This window comes from Pan troglodytes, chromosome 6, assembly GCF_028858775.2.
Source record: "Pan troglodytes isolate AG18354 chromosome 6, NHGRI_mPanTro3-v2.0_pri, whole genome shotgun sequence".
Classification (NCBI taxonomy): Eukaryota; Metazoa; Chordata; class Mammalia; order Primates; family Hominidae; genus Pan; species Pan troglodytes.
Window position 1 is genome coordinate 118,311,153 of NC_072404.2, and position 22,760 is coordinate 118,333,912.

The 22,760-nt window shown below is 40.7% G+C and overlaps 1 protein-coding gene across 26 annotated transcripts in view; it reads right to left on the reverse strand.

Moving 5' to 3' along the window:
- The window catches only part of FBXL13 (F-box and leucine rich repeat protein 13), a 268,541-nt gene that overhangs the window by 138,235 nt on the left and 107,546 nt on the right, over positions 1-22,760 (reverse strand). For all 26 annotated transcript variants that reach the window (XR_010158650.1, XR_010158651.1, XM_063814976.1 and 23 more), the window contains one exon: positions 19,073-19,205. Coding sequence is in view for 24 of the 26 variants with exons in the window: in XM_063814976.1 (XP_063671046.1) it covers positions 19,073-19,205 (133 nt within the window). In the remaining 2 variants the exon portion in view is untranslated. The remainder of the gene's footprint in view (positions 1-19,072; positions 19,206-22,760) is intronic.

Below are 22,760 nucleotides of genomic sequence, written 5' to 3' on the forward strand. Positions count from 1 at the left end.
CTCAGCCATGCACTTTTAAAGCACATGCTACATGCCAGACACCATGCTAAGAGCTTCACATATGCTACTTCTAATTCTCACAAAATCCCTCTGAGGTAGGTGATACTGTCTGCCTTTTATAGGTGAGGAATCAAGGTAGAGGGTTTAGGTAACTTGGACAAAGTCACACAGCTGGCAAGTGGCAAGGCCAGGATTCAGATCTGCCTAAGCCCTTTCTGCTATGCAGAGCTGCACAGCATTGTAAAAGTTATCCTTGTCCATGGCTGTCTGGCACCAGAACTTCCAGAACCAAACCCCAAAGAGGAGCAGGTACCAGGAAAGTGGGGGAGCACTCGTGAGGGCAGTTGGCAGGAGAAAGTCTTTTGTCCGAGACATTTAGATCTGTATTTATTTACAGGAAACAAAGAGAATGGGAAGCCAGAAGAACTGCCAGAGCTAACGCTTCAGTAAATAACTCTGGATTGTGAGTTTCTATTTTTATTTTATTTATTTATTTATTTATTTATTTATTTATTTATTTATTTATTTATTTTGAGACAGTCTCGCTCTGTCATCCAGTCTGGAGTGCAGTGTTGCAATCTCGGCTCACTGTAGCCTTCGCCTCCTGGGTTCAAGCGATTCTCCTGCCTCAGCCTCCCGAGTAGCTGGGATTACAGGCGCCCACCACCACACCCAGCTAATTTTTGTATTTTTAGTAGAGACGGGGGTTTTGCCATGTTGGTCAGGCTGGTCTCGAACTCTTGACCTCGGGTGATCTGCTCGCCTCAGCCTCCCAAAGTGCTGAGATTACAGGCATGAGCCACTGAGCCTGGACTGGATTGTGAGGTTCTAACCACTCTGCCCAGTGGTCTGGGTCAGAGGTGGGGACTTAGAGACGTTACTTCTCCATGCAAATCCCTACATTGTTCACTATGAGGCATGAAAGCCAGCTACTACATTTCAAATGTTACCAGAGAGATGTAAGAAGTTCATTTATTTACAAATTCATTTATTATTGTTCATGAGCCTCAGAGTGGAATTTTAAGGACATAGGACCTGAAAGAGCCAAGATTTGATGATGGAAAAAGCCTGGTGTGACAACAGAATCACACTGGAGGCAAGAGGATTCTGGAATGAAATGAGATGAAACCTGATTCAGAGAAAGAGCCCAAGTTGTTCTCAGTATAATTTTTAGAGGCTAGTTAGGGATTTTATTGGTTGATTTTTATATTCAATTTAATCCCCAGGGATGTATTTGGAAATAAAGCTCCTGAACACATCAAAACAGAAATTAATCCAGGCCATCCAAAAGTAAGTCAGTAGGTATTGCTAACATCTCTCAGGGTCAAGACTGAAGTGGACTTTCAAATCTTAAGATTTGCCCCTTTTCTACATCAGAGTTAAACTTTTTCAGGGAAGTGTAGTTGATTCATGATGGAGTGAACAATTAGACACTTCCTCTTCCACCAATTTCTTACTTTATAGTTACTCTTATAACTTGCCTTTGGATGTCTCTTTTTTACGACAGACAATACAAGTTCATAAGGTTACAAAAATCAGTATATTTTACAGTAGTAAAAAATACTACTATCCTGAGATATACCTATTTGAACGTATATATCACTTGGATATTTGGATAAAATAAGTTAAAAAAAAAAAAAAAAAACCCTTTCCTAGTTGTAAGATTCTCTGATTTTTCTGAAGTAAACAAGATTTACTATAAACGGAGTCCTCCTGAGTCCTGAGTTGGCTGTGACCTAATGCCTAGTTACTTGAGAAAGATATTTAATGTTAAGCAGCACTGCTTTTTCATTCATTCACCATTCCATCCTCTGGAGCCTATGCCCTGGATCAATTCATGTCTGTTTCTGAGAAATCTGAGTCTCCTGCTCTGGCAAACTGGCAAATCAAAGGGATTCAGTAATGAGGATCTTTTTTTTTTTGAGTTGGAGTCTCCCTCTGTCACCCAGGCAGGAGTGCAATGGCACCATCTTGGCTCACCACAACCTCTGCCTCCTGGGTTCAAGTGATTCTCCTGCCTCAGCCTCCCGGGTAGCTGGGATTACAGGCGCCCGCCACCACGCCTGGCTAAATTTTATATTTTTAGTAGAGACAGAGTTTCACCATGTTGGCCAAGCTGGTCTCAAACTCCTGACCTCAAATGATCCGCCCACCTCCGCTTCCCAATGTGCTGGGATTACAGGACCACCGCGCCCGGCCAGTAATGAGGATCTACTTGTCTGAATTCTGTTAAGTCTGTGCCCTCATCTGCCTTTTAAGGATTTATTTATTTTCTTTTTTTTGACACTGAGTCTCGCTCTGTCGCCCAGGGTGGAGTGCAGTGGCGTGATCTCGGCTCACTGCAACTTCCACCTTCCGGGTTCAAGCAATTCTCCTGCCTCAGCTTCCTGAGTAGCTAGGACTACAGGTGCCCGCCACCACGCCCAGCTAATGTTTTGTATTTTTAGTAGAGATGGGGTTTCACCGTGTTAGCCAGGATGATCTCGATCTCCTGACCTGTGATCCGCCCACCTTGGCCTCCCAAAGTGCTGGGATTACAGGTGTGAGCCACCGCGCCCAGCCTTTTTTTTTTTTTTTTTTTTGACACAGTCACGCTCTGTCACCCAAGCTGAAGTGCAGTGGCATGATCTTGGCACACTGTAACCTCCATCTCATGGGTTCAAGCAATTCTCATGCCTCAGCCACCCAAGTAGCTGGAATCACAGTTGCACATCACCATACCTGGCTAATTTTTGTATTTTTAGTAAAGACAAGGTTTCGCCATGTTGGCCAGGCTGGGCTCAAACTCCTGGCCTCAAGTGATCCGCGTGCCTTGGCCTCTCAAAGTACTGGGATTACAGGCATGAGCCACTGTGCCCAGCCTTAAATATTTTAAGATAACATTCTACAGTTAATTTTCTAAAATTTTACTGGTATAAGGATTACAACTGTTGTGTTCAGTCAGCCAAACAGCCCAAAAGAGTAGCCAATATTTATCTTCAATCTAACAGTCAGAAAACCAATCTTCCCAGAAATGTGTGTAATTCTTGACACACCAATAGAGGAACTGATCTTAGCTGGGGTAGGGGTTGGTAGTGGGGCAGGAGAGACAATGGAAAAGCTAAAACATCTCTGAGAATTTTTTTTTAACTTTTATTTTAATTTCAAGGGTACATGTATAGGTTTGTTATATAGGTAAACTTGTGTCACAGGGGTTTGTTGTATAGATAATTTAGTCACCCAAGTATTAAGCCTAGTACATGTTAGTTATTTTTGCTGATCCTCTCCATCCTCCCACCCTCCACCCTCCAGTAAGCCCTAGTGTCCATCATTCCTCTCTATGTGTCCATGTGTTAAGAATGGTTTTTATCTTTGATACACTCAAGTTTTCTGGAATTAAAATGGGTTTGATTAAATAATTTTCAGTAAATTAAAAATATTACCAAGATAAGACAGACATTACATTTGCTTCCTTAAAAAAAATCAAGGTCTACTCAGGCTTGAATGCTCAGTTGTTTCTGTGATGAAGACAATTGTACTAAGAAGTACACTTCCAGAAAAATACTGCATGAAATATATTTTAGATACAAAATATTAAAAATTTAAAGAAAGAAAATGTTTACAGGCTATCTTGACCTCAGATACATATATAAACATATACATCCTATGTGTAGTGGTTAAAACCTCACAATCCAGGCTGGGCATGGTGGCTCACACCTGTAATCCCAACACTTCGGGAGGCTGAGGCAGGCAGATCACTTGACGTCGGGAGTTCAAGACCAGCCTGGCCAACATGGCGAAATCCCGTCTCTACTAAAAGTCCAAAAATTAGCCAGGCATGGTGGTGCACACCTGTAATCCCACCTACTCAGGAGACTGAGGCATGAGAATTGTTTGAACTGGGGAGATGTGGTTGCAGTGAGCCAAGATTGCACCACTATATTCCAGTCTGGGTGAACCAGCAAGACTCTGTCTCAAAAAAAAACAAAAACAAAAACAGAAACACAACAATAAGAAAACAACCTGGTTAAAAATGGGCCAAAGACCTTAAAAGACACCTCACCAGAAAGATAGAAGCATATGAGAAGACGTTCCATAACAAATGTCATCAGGGAAATGTAAATTAAAACAGCAATGAGATACCCCCACACACCTATTAGGATGGCCAAAATCCATAACTGTGACAGCACCAAATGCTGATGACGATGTAAAGCAACAGGAATTCCCATTCATTGCTGATGAGAATGCAGAATGGCACAGCCAACTTTGGAAGACAGTTTGGCACTTTCTTACAAAACAGCACATACTCTTACCATACAATCCAGCAATCATGTTCCTTGGTATCTACCCAAAGGAGTTGAAAGCTTATGTCTACATAAAAACCTGCACATAAATGTTTATAACAATTTTATTCATATTTGCTCAAACTTGGAAGCAACCAAGATGTCTTTCAAGAGGTGAATTAATAAACTGTGGTATATTCAGACAATGGAATATTATTCAGCATTAAAAAAATGATTTATCAAGCCATGAAAAGACATAAAGGAAATTTAATTGCACATTAATAAGTGAAGGAAGCCCATCCAAAAAGGCTACATACTGTATGATTCCAACTATATGACATTCCAGAAAAGGCAAAACTATATAGACAATAAAAAGATTGGTGGTTGTCAGGAGCTAGCAGGGTGAGGGGGGATGACCAAGCAGAGCACAGAGGATTCCTAGGGGAATGAAACTACTCAGCACAATATTATAATGGTAAACACCTATCATTGTAAATTTGTCCAAACTCATACAATATTCAACACTAAGAGTGAACCCTATATAAACTATGGACTTTGGGTGATAATGATGTGTAAATATAGCTTCACCAATTGTAACAAGTGTGTCATTCTTGTGGGTGATGTTGATAGTGGGGAGGCTATGTATGTGTGGGGGAAGGAGGTATATAGGAAATCTCTATACCTTCTGCTCAATTTTGCGAGAACCTGAAATTTCTCTTAAGAATAAAGTTTATGGCTGGGCACAGTGGCTCACACCCGTAATCCTAGCAGTTTGAGAGGCCAAGGCGGGTGGATCACCTGAGGTTAGGAGATCAAGACCAGCTTGGCTAACATGGTGAAACCCCATCTCCACTAGCAGAGGTTGCAGTGAGCCAAGATCATGTCACTGCACTCCAGCCTGGGCAACAGAGCGAGACTCCATCTCTAAATAAATAAATAAATAAAAGTTAATTTAAAAAAAAGAAAAGAAAGCTCTTAAATCAATAACCTAACTTTTAACCTGAAGAAACTAGAAAAGAAGAGCAAACAAAACCCAAGTCAACCAGAATAATAAAGACTGAAGTGGGCTAGGTGCAGTGGCTCACACCTGTAATCCTAGCATTTTGGGAGGCTGAGGCAGGAGGATCACTTGAGTTCAGGAGTTCAAGACCAGCCTGGGTAACATAGTCAGAGCCCGTCTCTACAAATTTTTTTTTAAAAAGATTAGCCAGGTGTGGCCACCTGTAGTCCTAGCTACTTAGGTGGGAGGTGGGAGGATCACTTAAGCCCAACAGGTTGAGGCTGCAGTGAGCTGTGATCATGCCAGTGTACTCCAGCCTGGGCAACAAAGTGAAACTCTCTCTCCAAAAAAAAAAAAAAAGATTGGAGTGGAGATAAGCAAAATAGAAAATAGAGAATTAATAAAAATAAGGGTGTTTTTGAATATCCATATTTATAGTAGTATTATTCACAATACCTAAAAGACTGAAGCAACTTTACTGTCTATTATTGGAAGAATGGATAAACAAAATGTGTTATATACATACAATAAAATATTATTTACCCTTAAAAAGAAATGCTGACACATGCTAAAATAAGTAAACCCTGACGACGTTGTGCTAAGTGAAGTAAGCCAGGCACAAAAGAACAATTATTGTTTGATTCCACTTATATGCGGCACCTAGAGTCATCAAATTCATAGAGATGGAAAGAAAGTAGAATGGTGGTTGCCAGGACCTAGGAGGAGGGCAAAAAGCGGATTTAGTACTTAATGGTACAAACTATCAGTTTTGTGAGATGAAAAAGTTCTGGAGATGCATCAGTGATGATGGTTGCACAAGAATGTGAATATACTTAATGCTACAGAACTGTACACATAAAAGTGGTTAAAATGGTAATTTTTAGGTTACATATTTTTTACAACAATGAAAAAAGAACCTAACGGTTGTTTGAAACAATCAACAAAATTTGCAAACCTTTACCTAGACTGACCAGGAAAACAAGAGGAAAGACTAATATTATTAAAATTAGAAATGAAAGTGGGTACATTAGTACTGACTTTACAGAAGTAAAAAGGATCATAACAGAATATTATGAACTGTTGTACCCCAACAAATTAGATAAACTGCATGGAATTGACAAATGCCTAGAAACACATGAACTACCAAAACTGACTCGAGAAGAAACAGAAGATCTAAATAGAGCTATAATAAGTAAAAATACTAAATCAGCAATCAAAAAACCTCCAACAAGGCCAGGCACCATGGCTCATTCCTGTAATCTCAGCACTTTGAGAGGCTGAGGCAGGTGGATCACTTGAGGTCAGGAGTTCTAGACCAGCCTGGCCAACATGGCAAAACCCCGTCTCTACTCAAAATACAAAAATTAGCTGGGTATGGTGGCACACACCTGTAATCCCAGCTACTCAGGAGGCTGAGGCAGGAGAATCACTTGAACCCAGAAGGCAGAGGTTCCAGTGAGCCAAGATTGCACCACTGAACTCCAGCCTGGGTGACAGAGTGAGACTCCATCTCAAAACAAACAAACAAACAAACAAACAAACAAACACCCTCCAACAGAGAGCCTAGGACCAGATGGCTTCATGGGCAAATTTTACCAAACATTTAATCCTCAAACTTTAAACCAAACATTAATCCTCAAATTCTTCCCAAAAAATAGAAGGAAAAAATACCTCCTACCTCATTCGATGAAGCCAATATTATCCTGACAAGGAAGCCAAAGACATCACAAGAAGGAAAAACTACAGAGTAATATTCCTTTTAAATATAGATGCAAATATCCTCAAAAAATATTAGCAAAGAGAATCCAGCACCATATTAAAAGGATTATACACCATGATGTACGAACAAGCAAGACTGATCTCAGGCATTCAAGAGTGGTTCAACAGACAAAAAAAAAAATCAATCAATGTAATATACGCAATAATAATAGAAGGAAGGAGGGGAAAACCATTTCAGTTGACTCAGAAAAGGCATTTGACAAAATCCCATCACCCTTTTATAATAAGAACACTCAGCAAAGTAGGAATATATGGGAGCTTCCTCAATGAGCAATTGTGTAAGAAAAGAAAAAAAAGGGAGAATGGGTATGAGCTTCCTCTTTGGGCTGATGAAAATGGTCTAGAATTAAATAGTGCTGGTTGCTCAACATTGTTAATATAATAAAAAACACTGAATTATACTCTTTAAAATGGTTAAAAAGGTGAATTTTATGTTACATAAAATGTATCTCAATAAACAAAAGCTTCCAGATAAGCATGCCTTGCTATTTCTCAGAAACTCATTCCACTGTTCAACTACCATTGCTATCATGAAAATCTTAGGTCAAACTGAAACCCTGAATGTTGCAACTTGAGTCCATTTCCTTCCTTCAGAAAATGCAGATGTATTTAATAGTATATTTTCTATGTATATTTCATATGTGTATATATGTGTGTATACACATATACCTATAGGGAAAGAGGGACAGACAAAAACAGAGAAACAAGGGGTGTTCCAAGATGGCCGAATAGGAACAGCTCCGGTCTGCAGCTCTCAACATGATCGACGCAGAAGACGGGTGATTTCTGCATTTCCAACTGAGGTACCTGGTTCATCTCACTGGGACTGGTTGGACAGTGGGTGCAGCCCACACAGGAAAAGCCAAAGCAGGGCAGAGCATCGCCTCACCCAGGAAGCGCAAGGGGTCGGGGGATTTCCCTTTCCTAGCCAAGGGAAGCCATGACAGACTACCTGGAAAAATGGGGCACTGCTGCCCAAATACTGCACTTTAACATTCTTAAAGAAAATAATTTTCAACCCAGAATTTCTTATCCAGCCAAACTAAGCTTCATAAGTGAAGGAGAAATAAGATCCTTTACAGACAAGCAAATGCTGAGAGATTTTGTCACCACCAGGCCTGCCTTACAAGAACTCCTGAAGGAAGCACTAAACATGGAAAGAAACAACCGGTACCAGCCACTGCAAAAACATGACAAATTATAAAGACCATCACTGCTATGAAGAAACTGCATCAATTAACAGGCAAAATAAACAGCAAACATCATAATGACAGGAAAACATTCACACATCACAATATTAACTTTAAATATAAATGGACTAAATGCCCCAATTAAAAGACACAGACTGGCAAATTGGATAAAGAGTCAAGACCCATCAGTGTGCTGTATTCAGGAGACCCATCTCATGTGCAAAGACGCACATAGGCTCAAAATAAAGGGATGTGGGAAGATCTACCAAGCAAACGGAAAGCAAAAAAAGCAGGGGTTGCCATCCTACTCACTGATAAAACAGACTTTAAACCAACAAAGATCAAAAGAGACAAAGAAGGCCATGACATAATGGTAAAGGAATCAATTCAACAAGAAGAGATAACTATCCTAAATATATATGCACCCAATACAGGAGTGCCCAGATTCACAAAACAAGTCTGTAGAGACCTACAAAGAGACTTAGACTCCCACACAATAATAAGGGGAGAGTTTAACACCCCACTGTCAATATTAGATAGATCAACAAGAAAGAAGGTTAACAAGGATATCCAGGACCTGAACTCAGCTCTGCAACAAGCAGACCTAATAGACAACTACAGAACTCTCCATCCCAAATCAACAGAATATACATTCTTCTCAGCACCACATCGCACTTATTCTAAAATTGACCACATAATTGGAAGTAAAGCACTCCTCAGCAAATGTAAAACAACAGAAATCACAACAAACTGTCTCTCAGACCACAGTGTAATCAAATTAGAACTCAGGATTAACAAACTCACTCAAAACTGCACAACTACACGGAAACTGAACAACTTGCTCCTGAATGACTACTGGGTAAATAATGAACTGAAGGCAGAAATAAACATGTTCTTTGAAGCCAACGAGAACAAAGACACAACGCACCACAATCTGGGACACATTTAAAGCAGGGTGTAGATGGAAACTTATAGCACTAAATGCCCCAAGAGTAGGCAGGAAAGATCTAAAATCGACACCCTAACATCACAATTAAAAGAACTAGAGAAGCAAGAGCAAATTCAAAAGCTAGCAGAAGGCAAGAAATAACTAAGATCAGAGCAGAACTGAAAGAGATAGAGACACAAAAAACCCTTCAAAAAAAACCAATGAACAGAATTGACAGACTGCTAGCAAGAATAATAAAGAAGAGAGAAGCATCAAATAGACTCAATAAAAAATGATAAAGGGGATATCACCACCAATCCCACAGAAATACAAACTACCATCAGAGAACACTATAAACACCTCTACGCAAATAAACTAGAAAATCTAGAAGAAATGGATAAATTCCTGGACACATACACCCTCCCAAGACTAAACCAGGAAGAAGTTGAATCTCTGAATAGACCAATAACAGGATCTGAAATTGAGGCAATAATTAATAGTCTAACAACCAAAAAAAGACCAGGACCAGATGGATTCACAGCCAAATTCTACCAGAAGTACAAACAGGAGGTGGCACTATTCCTTCTGAAACTATTCCAATCAACAGAAAAAGAGGGAATCCTCCCTAACTCATTTTATGAGGCCAACATCATCCTGATACCAAAGCCTGGCAGAGACACAACAAAAAAAGAGAATTTTAGACCAATATCCCTGATGAATATCGATGCAAAAATCCTCAATAAAATACTGGCAAACCGAATCCAGCAGCACATCAAAAAGCTTATCCACCACAATCAAGTTGGCTTCATCCCTGGAATGCAAGGCTGGTTCAACATACGCAAATCAATAAACGTAATCTATCACATAAACAGAACCAACAACAAAAACCACACAATTATCTCAACAGATACAGAAAAGGCCTTCAACAAAATTCAACAGCCCTTCATGCTAAAAACTCTCAATAAACTAGGTAATGATGGAACGTATCTCAAAACAATAAGAGCTATTTATGACAAACCCACAGCCAATATCATACTGAATGGGCAAAATTTGGAAGCATTCCCTTTGAAAACCAGCACAAGGCAAGGATGTCCTCTCTCACCACTCCTATTGAACATAGTATTAGAAGTTCTGGCCAGGGCAATCAGGCAAGAGAAAGAAATAAAGGGTATTCAGTTAGGAAAAGAGGAAGTCAAATTGTCCCTGTTTGCAGATGACATGATTGTACATTTAGAAAACCCCATCATCATCCCTCTCCCTCTCCCTCTCCCTCTCCCTCTCCCCACGGTCTCCCTCTCCCTCTCTTTCCATGGTCTCCCTCTGATGCCGAGCAGAAGCTGGACTGTGCTGCTGCCATCTCAGCTCACTGCAACCTCCCTGACTGATTCTCCTGCCTCAGCCTGCCGAGTGCCTGCGATTGCAGGCACGCGCCGCCACGCCTGACTGGTTTTCGTATTTTTTTGGTGGAGACGGGGTTTCGCCGTGTTGGCCGGGCTGGTCTCCAGCTCCTAACCGCGAGTGATCTGCCAGCCTCCGCCTACCAAGGTGCCGGGATTGCAGACGTAGCCTCGTTCACTCAGTGCTCAATGGTGCCCAGGCTGGAGTGCAGTGGCATGATCTCAGCTGGCTACAACCTCCACCTCCCAGCCGCCTGCCTTGGCCCCCCAAAGTGCCGAGATTGCAGCCTCTGCCCGGCCGCCACCCCGTCTGGGAAGTGAGGAGCGTCTCTGCCTGGCCGCCCATCGTCTGGGATGTGAGGAGCCCCTCTGCCTGGCTGCCCAGTCTGGAAAGTGAGGAGCGTCTCTGCCCGGCCGCCATCCCATCTAGGAAGTGAGGAGTGCCTCTTCCCGGCCGCCATCACATCTAGGAAGTGAGGAGCGTCTCTGCCCGGCCGCCCATCATCTGAGATGTGGGGAGCGCCTCTGCCCTGCCACCCCGTCTGGGATGTGAGGAGCGCCTCTGCCCGGCAGCGACCCTGTCTGGGAGGTGAGGAGCGTCTCTGCCTGGCCACCCCGTCTGAGAAGTGAGGAGACCCTCTGCCTGGCAACCGCCCCGTCTGAGAAGTGAGGAGCCCCTCCGCCCGGCAGCCGCCCTGTCCGAGAAGTGAGGAGCCTCTCCGCCCGGCAGCCACCCGGTCTGGGAAGGGAGGAGCGTCTCCGCCCGGCAGCCACCCCGTCCAGGAGGGAGGTGGGGGGTTCAGCCCCCCACCCGGCCAGCCGCCCCATCTGGGAGGGAGGTGGGGGGGTCAGCCCCCGCCCGGCCAGCCGCCCCGTCCGGGAGGTGAGGGGCGCCTCTGCCCAGCCGCCCCTACTGGGAAGTGAGGAGCCCCTCTGCCCAGCCAGTCGCCCCGTCCGGGAGGGAGGTGGGGGGTCAGCCCCCCGCCCGGCCAGCTGCCCCGTCCGGGAGGTGAGGGGCGCCTCTGCCCAGCCGCCCATACTGGGAAATGAGGAGGCCCTCTGCCCGGCCACCACCCCGTCTGGGAGGTGTACCCAACAGCTCATTGAGAACGGGCCAGGATGACAATGGCGGTTTTGTGGAATAGAAAGGAGGGAAAGGTGGGGAAAAGATTGAGAAACTGGATGGGTGCCGTGTCTGTGTAGAAAGAAGTAGACATGGGAGACTTTTCATTTTGTTCTGTACTAAGAAAAATTCTTCTGCCTTGGGATCCTGTTGATCTGTGACCTTACCCCCAACCCACTGCTCTCTGAAACATGTGCTGTGTCCACTTAGGGTTAAATGGATTATGGGCGGTGCAAGATATGCTTTGTTAAACAGATGCTTGAAGGCAGCATGCTCGTTAAGAGTCATCACCACTCCCTAATCTCAAGTACCCAGGGACACAAACACTGCGGAAGGCCGCAGGGTCCTCTGCCTAGGAAAACCAGAGACCTTTGTTCACTTGTTTATCTGCTGACCTTCCCTCCACTATTGTCCTATGACTCTGCCAGGTCCCCCTCTGCGAGAAACACCCAAGAATGATCAATAAAAAAAGAAAAAAAAAAAAAAAAGAAAACCCCATCATCTCAGCCCAAAATCTCCTTAAGGTGATAAGCAACTTCAGCAAAGTCTCAGGATACAAAATCAATGTGCAAAAATCACAAGAATTCCTATACACCATTAACAGACAAACAGAGAGCCAGATTATGGGTGAATTCCCATTCACAATTGCTGCAAAGAGAATAAAATACCCAGGAATACAACTTACAAGGGATGTGAAGGACCTCTTCAAGGAGAACTACAAACCACTGCTCAACACAATAAAAGAGGACACAAACAAATGGAAGAACATTCCATGCTCATCGATAAGAAGAATCAATATCATGAAAATGGCCATACTGCCCAGGGTAATTTATAGATTCAGTGCCATCCCCAACAAGCTACCAATTACTTTCTTCACAGAATTGGAAAACACTACTTTAAAGTTTATATAGAATGAAAAAAGATCCTGCATTGCCAAGACAATCCTAAGCCAAAAGAACAAAGCTGGAGGCATCACACTACCTGACTTCAAACTATACTACAAGGCCACAGGAACCAAAACGGCATGGTACTGGTACCAAAACAGATATACACACCCATGGAACAGAACAGAGCCCTCAGAAATAACACCACATATCTACAACCATCTGATCTTTGACAAACGTGACAAAAACAAGAAATGGGGAAAGGATTCCCTATTTAATAAATAATGCTGGGAAAATTGGCTAGCCATATGCAGAAAGCTGAAACTGGATCCCTTCCTTACACCTTATACAAAAATTAATTCAAGATGGATTCAAGACTTAAATGTTAGACCTAAAACCATAAAAACCCTAGAAGAAAACCTAGACAATATCATTCAGGACATAGGTATTGGCAAGGACTTCATGACTAAAACACCAAAAGCAATGGCAACAAAAGCCAAAATTGACAAATGGGATCTAATTAAACTAAAGAGCTTCTGCACGGGAAAAAAAAACTGCCATCAGAGTGAATAGGCAACCTACAGAATGGGAGAAAATTTTTGCAATCTACCCATCTGACAAAGGGCTAATATACAGAATCTACAAAGAACTCAAACAAATTTACAAGAAAAAAACAAACAAACCCATCAAAAAGTGGGCAAAGGATATGAACAGACACTTCTTAAAAGAAGATATCTATGCAGCCAACAGAGACATGAAAAAAAGCTCATCATCACTGGTCATCAGAGAAATGCAAATCAAAACCACAATGAGATACCATCTCACGCCAGTTAGAATGGCAATCATTAAAATGTCAGGAAACAACAGATGCTGGAGAGGATGTGGAGAAATAGGAATGCTTTTACATTGTTGGTGGGAGTGTAAATTAGTTCAACCATTGTGGAAGACAGTGTGGCGATTCCTCAAGGATCTAGAACTAGAATTACCATTTGACCCAGCAATCCCATTACTGGGTATATACCCAAAGGATTATAAATCATGCTACTATAAAGACACATGCACACATATGTTTACTGTGGCACTATTCACAATAGCAAAGACTTGGAACCAACCCAAATGCCCATCAATGATAGACTGGATTAAGAAAAACGTGGCACATATACACCATGGAATACTATGCAGCCATAAAAAGGATGAGTGCATGTCCTTTGCAGGGACATGGATAAAGCTGGAAACCATCATTCTCAGCAAACTATCACAAGGACAGAAAACCAAACACCGCATGTTCTCATTCATAGGTGGGAATTGAACAATGAGATCACTTGAACACAGGGCGGGGAACATCACACAGTGGGGTCTGTTGGGGGTGGTGGACTAGGGGAGGGATAGCATTAGGAGAAATACCTAATATAAATGATGAGTTGATGGGTGCAGCAAACCAACATGATACATGTATACCTATGTAACAAACCTGCATGTTGTGCACATGTGCCCTAGAACTTAAAGTATAATAATAATAATAACAATAATAATAATAATAATAAAACAGAGACAGAGAGAGCAAATTTGGGTGGCTAACACTTTAAGGTTTATAATTATTTTATTAACTTTTTATTACTACAAACATAATAAATTGGTTAAAAATGGCAGACTAAGCACATGTTCAGCTTCTCTCACCTGCCCAAAATCCAAGAATGAATTTTTTTTCAAAAATGTATAACATGCGTGAAGACAAAGCAAGAATGGCCTTGGTGGATCAGAAACAAACAGTTCCTAAAAATCCAAAGGCGGATGTGACCAGACAGAATGAGGAACATGAAGGACACAGCTGCTGTAAGGTGAAAACAGCATTATATCCACATACAGGATGTATCCCAGAAATTAAAAGACGTATTAATATTAACATTATTTTCATGAAAAATATGAAAAAGGAGACATGAACAAGACTCCTGCATATCCCTGCTACTTTTCAACATTGCAAAAAAGGTCCTAAACAATGTAATAAAATGAGAAAAAGAGAAAAGATATAGGAATAGGCATGAATGAAAATAAAACTGTCAACATTCCCAGATATGACAGTCTACCTAGAAAATTCAAGAGAATCAATTGACAAGCTATTAAAACCAAGAAGAGAGCTTAATACATGGTCAGATACAATAACATCATATAAAAAAACTACTGCTTTGTGTAGCACCAGCAATAATCCATCAGAATTATTCCATTTTGCATAATTTCTTTTTTTCACTAAAAAATGTACAGACACAGTTGAAACTCCTTGTGCACTTCTTCCCCATTCCATTAAATTCTATCTATTTGCACAACCACTGTCTTGCGTTTGGAGTTTTTCTTTCTCATGCATGCTTTTTATATGTCACTATATGTGTGTGTACTTAAAAATCTATAGTAATATATATTGTTTGAAATTATTTCAAAATAAAAGGTAACAATATATATAATTTTGCAAATTGAAAAGTTATATACAAATGGTATTAGATTTTATATATAATATATACCTCTCTCATGCAACTTCATTTTACCCTTTAATATCTTTAGACTTATCCAACTGGTATTTGTACATGTATATGACATTCTATCTGGAGTCAATACAAATGTATACATTTTTGAAATATATTGTTTATTTCATTTCCAGAAATACTTATATGATAGATAGAAAACGCATCTCAAAGTATATATAGGTTAAAGGATATATAGGTTAAAGACAAATATCACAATGGAAGTACAAAGCAGTCAGTCTGGAAAAAATTGGAAATAATCTCAATGTCCATCAAATAGAAGAAGGTTAAATAAAGTATGTTACATCTATAACATAGAAAATAATTTTACAGTATGTAAAAATAATTTAGTGGATCTATATGCACTGACATGGAAAGATTTTCAGGACATAAAAGAAAATATAAAACAATATGACTCATGTTGTAAAGTTGTGTATTTTTAATCACATATATAGAAATGTATTTTAGAAAAACAGAAAACTAATAACATTGGAGGCCTCTGAGTAAGTGAATAGGTTTGAGGGAAGTGAAAAAAGATGGTTTTACTGTCTATTGTTAGTTTTTTAAAAATAAGAATATGTTTTATATTTTTTAGTAGAAAAAATTGATAATCCATAGAAATAAAAATACTAGACCCCAAAAGAGTAGTCAAGAATAGACCAAGCACCTCTACGCAAATAAACTAGAAAATCTAGAAGAAATGGATAAATTCCCGGACACATACACTCTCCCAAGACTAAACCAGGAAGAAGTTGAATCTCTTAATAGACCAATAACGAGCTGAAATTGTGGCAATAATCAATAGCTTACCAATCAAAAAGAGTCCAGGACCAGATGGATTCACAGCCGAATTCTACCAGAGGTACAAGGAGAAACTGGTACCATTCCTTCTGAAACTATTCCAATCAATAGAAAAAGAGGGAATCCTCCCTAACTCATTTTATGAGGCCAGCATCATTCTGATACCAAAGCCAGGCAGAGACACAACAAAAAAAGAGAATTTTAGACCAATATCCTTGATGAACATTGATGCAAAAATCCTCAATAAAATACTGGCAAAACGAATCCAGCAGCACATCAAAAAGCTTATCCACCACTATCAAGTGGGCTTCATCCCTGGGATGCAAGGCTGGTTCAATATACGCAAATCAATAAATGTAATCCAGCATATAAACAGAGCCAAAGACAAAAACCACATGATTATCTCAATAGGTGCAGAAAAAGCCTTTGACAAAATTCAACAACCTTTCATGCTAAAAACTCTCAATAAATTAGGTATTGATGGGACATATTTCAAAATAATAAGAGCTATCTATGACAAACCCACAGCCAATATCATACTGAATGGGCAAAAACTGGAAGCACTCCCTTTGAAAACTGGCACAAGACAGGGATGCCCTCTCTCACCACTCCTATTCAACATAGTGTTGGAAGTTCTGGCCAGGGCAATTAGGCAGGAGAAGGAAATAAAGGGTATTCAATTAGGAAAAGAGGAAGTCAAATTGTCCCTGTTTGCAGACGACATGATTGTATATCTAGAAAACCCCATTGTCTCAGCCCAAAATCTCCTTAAGCTGATAAGCAACTTCAGCAAAGTCTCAGGATACAAAATCAATGCACAAAAATCACAAGCATTCTTATACACCAACAACAGACAAACAGAGAGCCAAATCATGAGTGAACTCCCATTCACAATTGCTTCAAAGATAATAAAATACCTAGGAATCCAACTTACAAGGGATGTGAAGGACCTCTTCAAGGAGAACTACAAACCACTGCTCAAGGAAATAAAAGAGGATACAAACAAATGGAAGAACATTCCATGCTCATGGGTAGGAAGAAGCAATATCGTGAAAATGGCCATACTGCCCAAGGTAATTTACAGATTCAATGCCATCCCCATCAAGCTACCAATGACTTTCTTCACAGAATTGGAAAAAACTACTTTAAAGTTCATATGGAACCAAAAAAGAGCCTGCATCGCCAAGTCAATCCTAAGCCAAAAGAACAAAGCTGGAGGCATCACACTACCTGACTTCAAACTATACTACAAGGCTACAGTAACCAAAACAGCATGGTACTGGTACCAAAACAGAGATATAGACCAATGGAACAGAACACAGCCCTCAGAAATAACGCCGCATATCTACAACTATCTGATCTTTGACAAACCTGAGAAAAACAAGCAATGGGGAAAGGATTCCCTATTTAATAAATGGTGCTGGGAAAACTGGCTAGCCATATGTAGAAAGCTGAAACTGGATCCCTTCTTTACACCTTATACAAAAATCAATTCAAGATGGATTAAAGACTTAAACGTTAGACCTAAAACCATAAAAACCCTAGAAGAAAACCTAGGCATTACCATTCAGGACATAGGCATGGGCAAGGACTTCATGTCTAAAATACCAAAAGCAATGGCAATGAAAGACAAAATTGACAAATGGGATCTAATTAAACTAAAGAGCTTCTGCACAGCAAAAGGAACTACCATCAGAGTGAACAGGCAACCTACAAAATGGGAGAAAATTTTCACAACCTACTCATCTGACAAAGGGCTAATATCCAGAATGTACAATGAACTCAAACAAATTTACAAGAAAAAAACAAACAACCCCATCAAAAAGTGGGCGAAGGACATGAACAGACACTTCTCAAAAGAAGACATTTATGCAGCCAAAAAACACATGAAAAAATGCTCATCATCACTGGCCATCAGAGAAATGCAAATCAAAACCACAATGAGATATCATCTCACACCAGTTAGAATGGCAATCATTAAAAAGTCAGGAAACAACAGGTGCTGGAGAGGATGTGGAGAAATAGGAACACTTTTACACTGTTGGTGGGACTGTAAACTAGTTCAACCATTGTGGAAGTCAGTGTGGCGATTCCTCAGGGATCTAGAACTGGAAATACCATTTGACCCAGCCATCCCATTACTGGGTATATACCCAAAGGACTATAAATCATGCTGCTATAAAGACACATGCACACGTATGTTTATTGCGCCATTATTCACAATAGCAAAGACTTGGAACCAACCCAAATGTCCAACAATCATAGACTGGATTAAGAAAATGTGGCACATATACACCATGGAATACTATGCAGCCATAAAAAATGATGAGTTCATGTCCTTTGTAGGGACATGGATGAAATTGGAAATCATCATTCTCAGTAAACTATCGCAAGAACAAAAAACCAAACACCACATATTCTCACTCATAGGTGGGAACTGAACAATGAGATCACATGGACACAGGAAGGGGAATATCACACTCTGGGGACTGTTGTGGGGTGGGGGGAGGGGGGAGGGATAGCATCAGGAGATATACCTAATGCTAGATGACGAGTTAGTCGGTGCAGCGCACCAGCATGGCACATGTATGCATATGTAACTAACCTGCACATTGTGCACATGTACCCTAAAACTTAAAGTATAATAAAAAAAAAAAATATATATATATATATATATATAAAAAGAATAGACCAAGAACCAGCTGGGCACAGTGGCTTATGCCTGTAATCCCAGCACTTTGGGAGGCCGAGGCGGGTGGATCACTTGAGGTCAGGAGTTTGAGACCAGCCTGGCCAACATGGTGAAACCCTGTCTCTACTAAAAATACCAAAAAATTAGCCAGGCATGGTGGCGCATGCCTGTAGTCCCAGCTACTCGGCAGGCTGAGACACGAAAATCATTTGAACCCAGGAGCCGGAGGTTACAGTGAGCCAAGATCGCACCACTGCACTCCAGCCTCGGAGACAGAGTGAGACTCCATCTCAAAAAAAAAAAGAATAGACAAAGAACCAACTCCCAGGGCATGCAATACAGTAAGAGCTGCACTATATTATACACTTATTAAATGGTTATAATTGGTATCCTTATGACCTAAAACTGTCACTGAAGTTTCCTTTTTAATCTATGCTTTTCTGTATATTTGTTTAATTGTAATACAGGAAAGCAAGACAAATAGTTGTAATGAACATACTTACTGACAGATCTGAAAGTTTTGGGTCGGAGAAGACAACCACGAAAATTCAAACGCAGCACATTTAAACGCCACCTTTGCAAAGTAGACACTATATATTTATCTGGAATCACATTTTTCACTGAGGAAAAATCAATCTAAAAAGAATAAACAAAATGCATTAAGAAATGAGAAAGTCCCCAAAAACAATTGCAGCAAAAACAATAATAGACAAATGTGACCTAATTAAACTAAAGAGCTTCTGTACAGCAAAAGAAACTATCAATAGAGAAGACAGACAACCTACAGAATGAGAGAGATATTTGCAAACTATGCATCCAACAAAGGCCTAATATCCAGAATCTATAGGAAACTTAAATCAACAAGCAAAAACAACCCCATAAAAATAGGCGAAGAACATGAACAGACACTTCTCAAAAGAAGAAATACAAGTGGCCAAGAAACAGATGAGAAAATGCTCCACATCATTATCAGATAAATGCAAATTGAAACCACAATGAGGTCGGGCACCGTGGCTCATGCCTGTAATCCCAGCACCTTGGGAGGCCAAAGCGGGTGGATCACTTGAGGCTGCGAGTTCAAGACCAGCCTAGCCAACATGGCAAAACCCCGTCTCTACTAGAAATACAAAAATTAGCCAGGCGTGGTGACACACGCCTGTAGACCCAGCTACTTGGGAGGCTGAGGCATGAGAATTGCCTGAACCTGAGAGGTGGAGGTTGCAGTGAGCTGAGATTGTGCCACTGCACTCCAGCCTAGGTGACACAGCAAAACTCCAACTCAAAAAAAAAAAAAATAGATAGAGCTAAGGAAATTTGGGGGCAAAAGGTACTCCATAACTCCACACAATTTTGTGACTATATATATATGTATATATATATATATTTTTTTTTTCCAGACTGAGTCTCTCTCCGTTGTCCAGGCTGCAGTGCAGTGGCACGATCTTGGCTCACTGCAACCTCTGCCTCCTGGGTTCAAGTGATTCTCCTGCCTCAGCCTCCCAAGTAGCTGGAATTACAGGCACCTGCCACCACGCCCGGCTAATTTTTGTATTTTTAGTAGAGACGGGGTTTCACCATTTTGGCCAGGCTGGTCTCAAACTCCTGACCTCAAATGATCCACCTGCTTCAGCTTCCCAAAGTGCTGGGATTACAGCCATGAGCCACCATGCCTGGCCACTTTTGTGATTATAAATGTAATCCAACCTTTGCCTTAACAATTCTAAGAATTTATTCTGCCGTTGTAATCATACATGTATACAATGCAACACTGAGAAACAGGATATTCACCACAGGATTTTATTAACGAAAGATAGGAAACAACCTAAATGTCTTTCGATAGGAGACAGATTAAATAAATTGAGTGACTTCCATACAACAGACCACTGGACAAAAGCTGAATTCAGGGCAAAAAAGCACAACTCAGAAAGAGAAAATCTAAAGCAATAGAGTCCAAGTATGCTGCTCTCTGATTGGCTGATTCAATTCAGGGACAAAATGCACAGTATCTAGAGGACTTACTGGACCCGAACCCTTCATGAACATTACTCGTTAATGCCAAGCATTTTATGAGAGTTGGGACTCAGGGCTCAAAGTTATATCATTGTAAAAGAACCTTAAGAGGAGAAATTCTATGCTGCTAGTTAGGGGAAAGGCAAATGGCAGACCTGGCATTCTCTTATAAATAGTTGATAATTAAGAGCACACACTTTGTAGTCAGACAAATCAGAATTTGAATCCCATCCTAGCCATTTAACCATGTTGGCTATGACTTAACTAAGGCTTAGTTTTTTTTCATCTGTAAAATGGGAAAAATGACAGTGCCTAACTCAGGAGGCTGCAGAGACAAACTGAGAAAATGCAAATAAAGTACTTAGTGTAGCATCTGGCATATAAGAAAGCATTCAATAAATATTAGCTACTATTATTACTTCAAAAATACATGACAAAGCACACAAAATATGGAGTACATAAATTTTAAAAAGCATGGAATAGGACTAAAATACACAACACATAAATCATATTTGACATTCTTAGTGTGTCTGCATGCATGCAGAAACACATATACTCTGGCAATTTCTAATATGAACTCCTAGGCTGGCACTTATGTACTATTTTTGCCACAGTACTATTTTTTAACCTGAAACATGTTTGTGTTTCTCATTCCAAAGAGACATTGGGGAGAGGACTCAGCCAACAATAAAAAATAAGCAAATAAGCATACGTCCCCCAACAACTTCTCTTATCTGTTTCTTGTAAGATACTTTAATATCAACAAACGTGGTCATTTATGCCATCAACCAATGTTCAGTGGCAACATTTTCCCTGTTGTCTAAAGTCCAGTCAATAGCTGACTTCACGACCCCTCCTTATTGCTAATGATTGAAGGACTGATGATATCACGTGCTCAGACTGACCTATGAATAGGGGGACTGGTGCCATTTTGTAGAAGCTCTAAAACTTAACTCAAATAAATTAAAAGGAGTTGAGAAGGTTTCGGGGCTCTAGCTTCATAAGTTAACTCAACATCTTTACGTCGCATCTGGACACCATCCCATTCTTGGTTGCACTACTCTCACTCTGTGCAACAATGGCAAGAAGAGAACTGATTTCATCTTACCAAACCTATCTTAGCTAACAAATTAGGTGTTCCTGTCTTAATTTTATTTTTGGTTTAATGTGGTGATTCTCGAACTTTAGCCTGCATCAGAATCATCTAGGTGGGTTGTTAAAACAGATTACTGTTTACTACCCTAAGAGTTTCTGACTCAGTAGGTCTGGGATGGGGCCTAAGAATTTGCATTTCCAACAAGCTACTGGGTGATGCTGATACTACTGGTTCCAGGACCACACTTTGAGAACCACTGGCTTAAAGTAATAAATCTCTAAATTATGTTACAGATATTTGGGGATGTTGCTTTTTCCTTTGGAAAACCTACAAAGAAGAAAAAAATGAATCCAAATGGTCTGGAGGAGAAAGAATATATACAATATTTAGATAATGAAATGTCTTGCAGAAGCTGGCAGGAGTTAGAAAAAGCCAACACTTCTGCCCAGAGACCTCACTAGATAAAGACCAACAGCATTACAAGCACATGGCAGTGAGGAACGAAGCCAGGGTAGGAAGTTACACTGCTTTATGTTCAGCAAATTTCTCTTTCCACAATTGTATGTTGCTCCATCCTCCTATTTCTGCTTTTATTTGTGAGTGGTCACATGTGGCACAATTATAATCAGCATTTTTAGCACAAACAATAACTTTATTCAGAAGGCAATGAGAAATTGCCTGTTCACAGGAAATTGGATGTTCACAAATGTAAACTTTTAGCTGACAATATTAGCAATATTATTTATCAATCAGCCCTGGCCACTCCAAAAACCTCTGCTCTTGTCAATTTTGCATACCATCACCCAGGTACACTAAGGTCATCCTTGTAATCCTGTTTTGTTTTGTTTTGTTTTTTTGAGATGGAGTCTCACTCTGTCACCAAGCTGGAGTGCGGTGGTGTGATCTTGGCTCATTGCAACCTCCACCTCCCGGGTTCAAGCGATTCTCCTGCCTCAGCCTCCCGAGTAGCTGGGACTACAGGCGCACGCTACCATGCCCAGCTAATTTTTGTATTTTTAGTAGAGATGGCGTTGGCCAGGATGGTCTTGATCTCTTGATCTTGTGATCTGCCTGCCTCGGCCTCC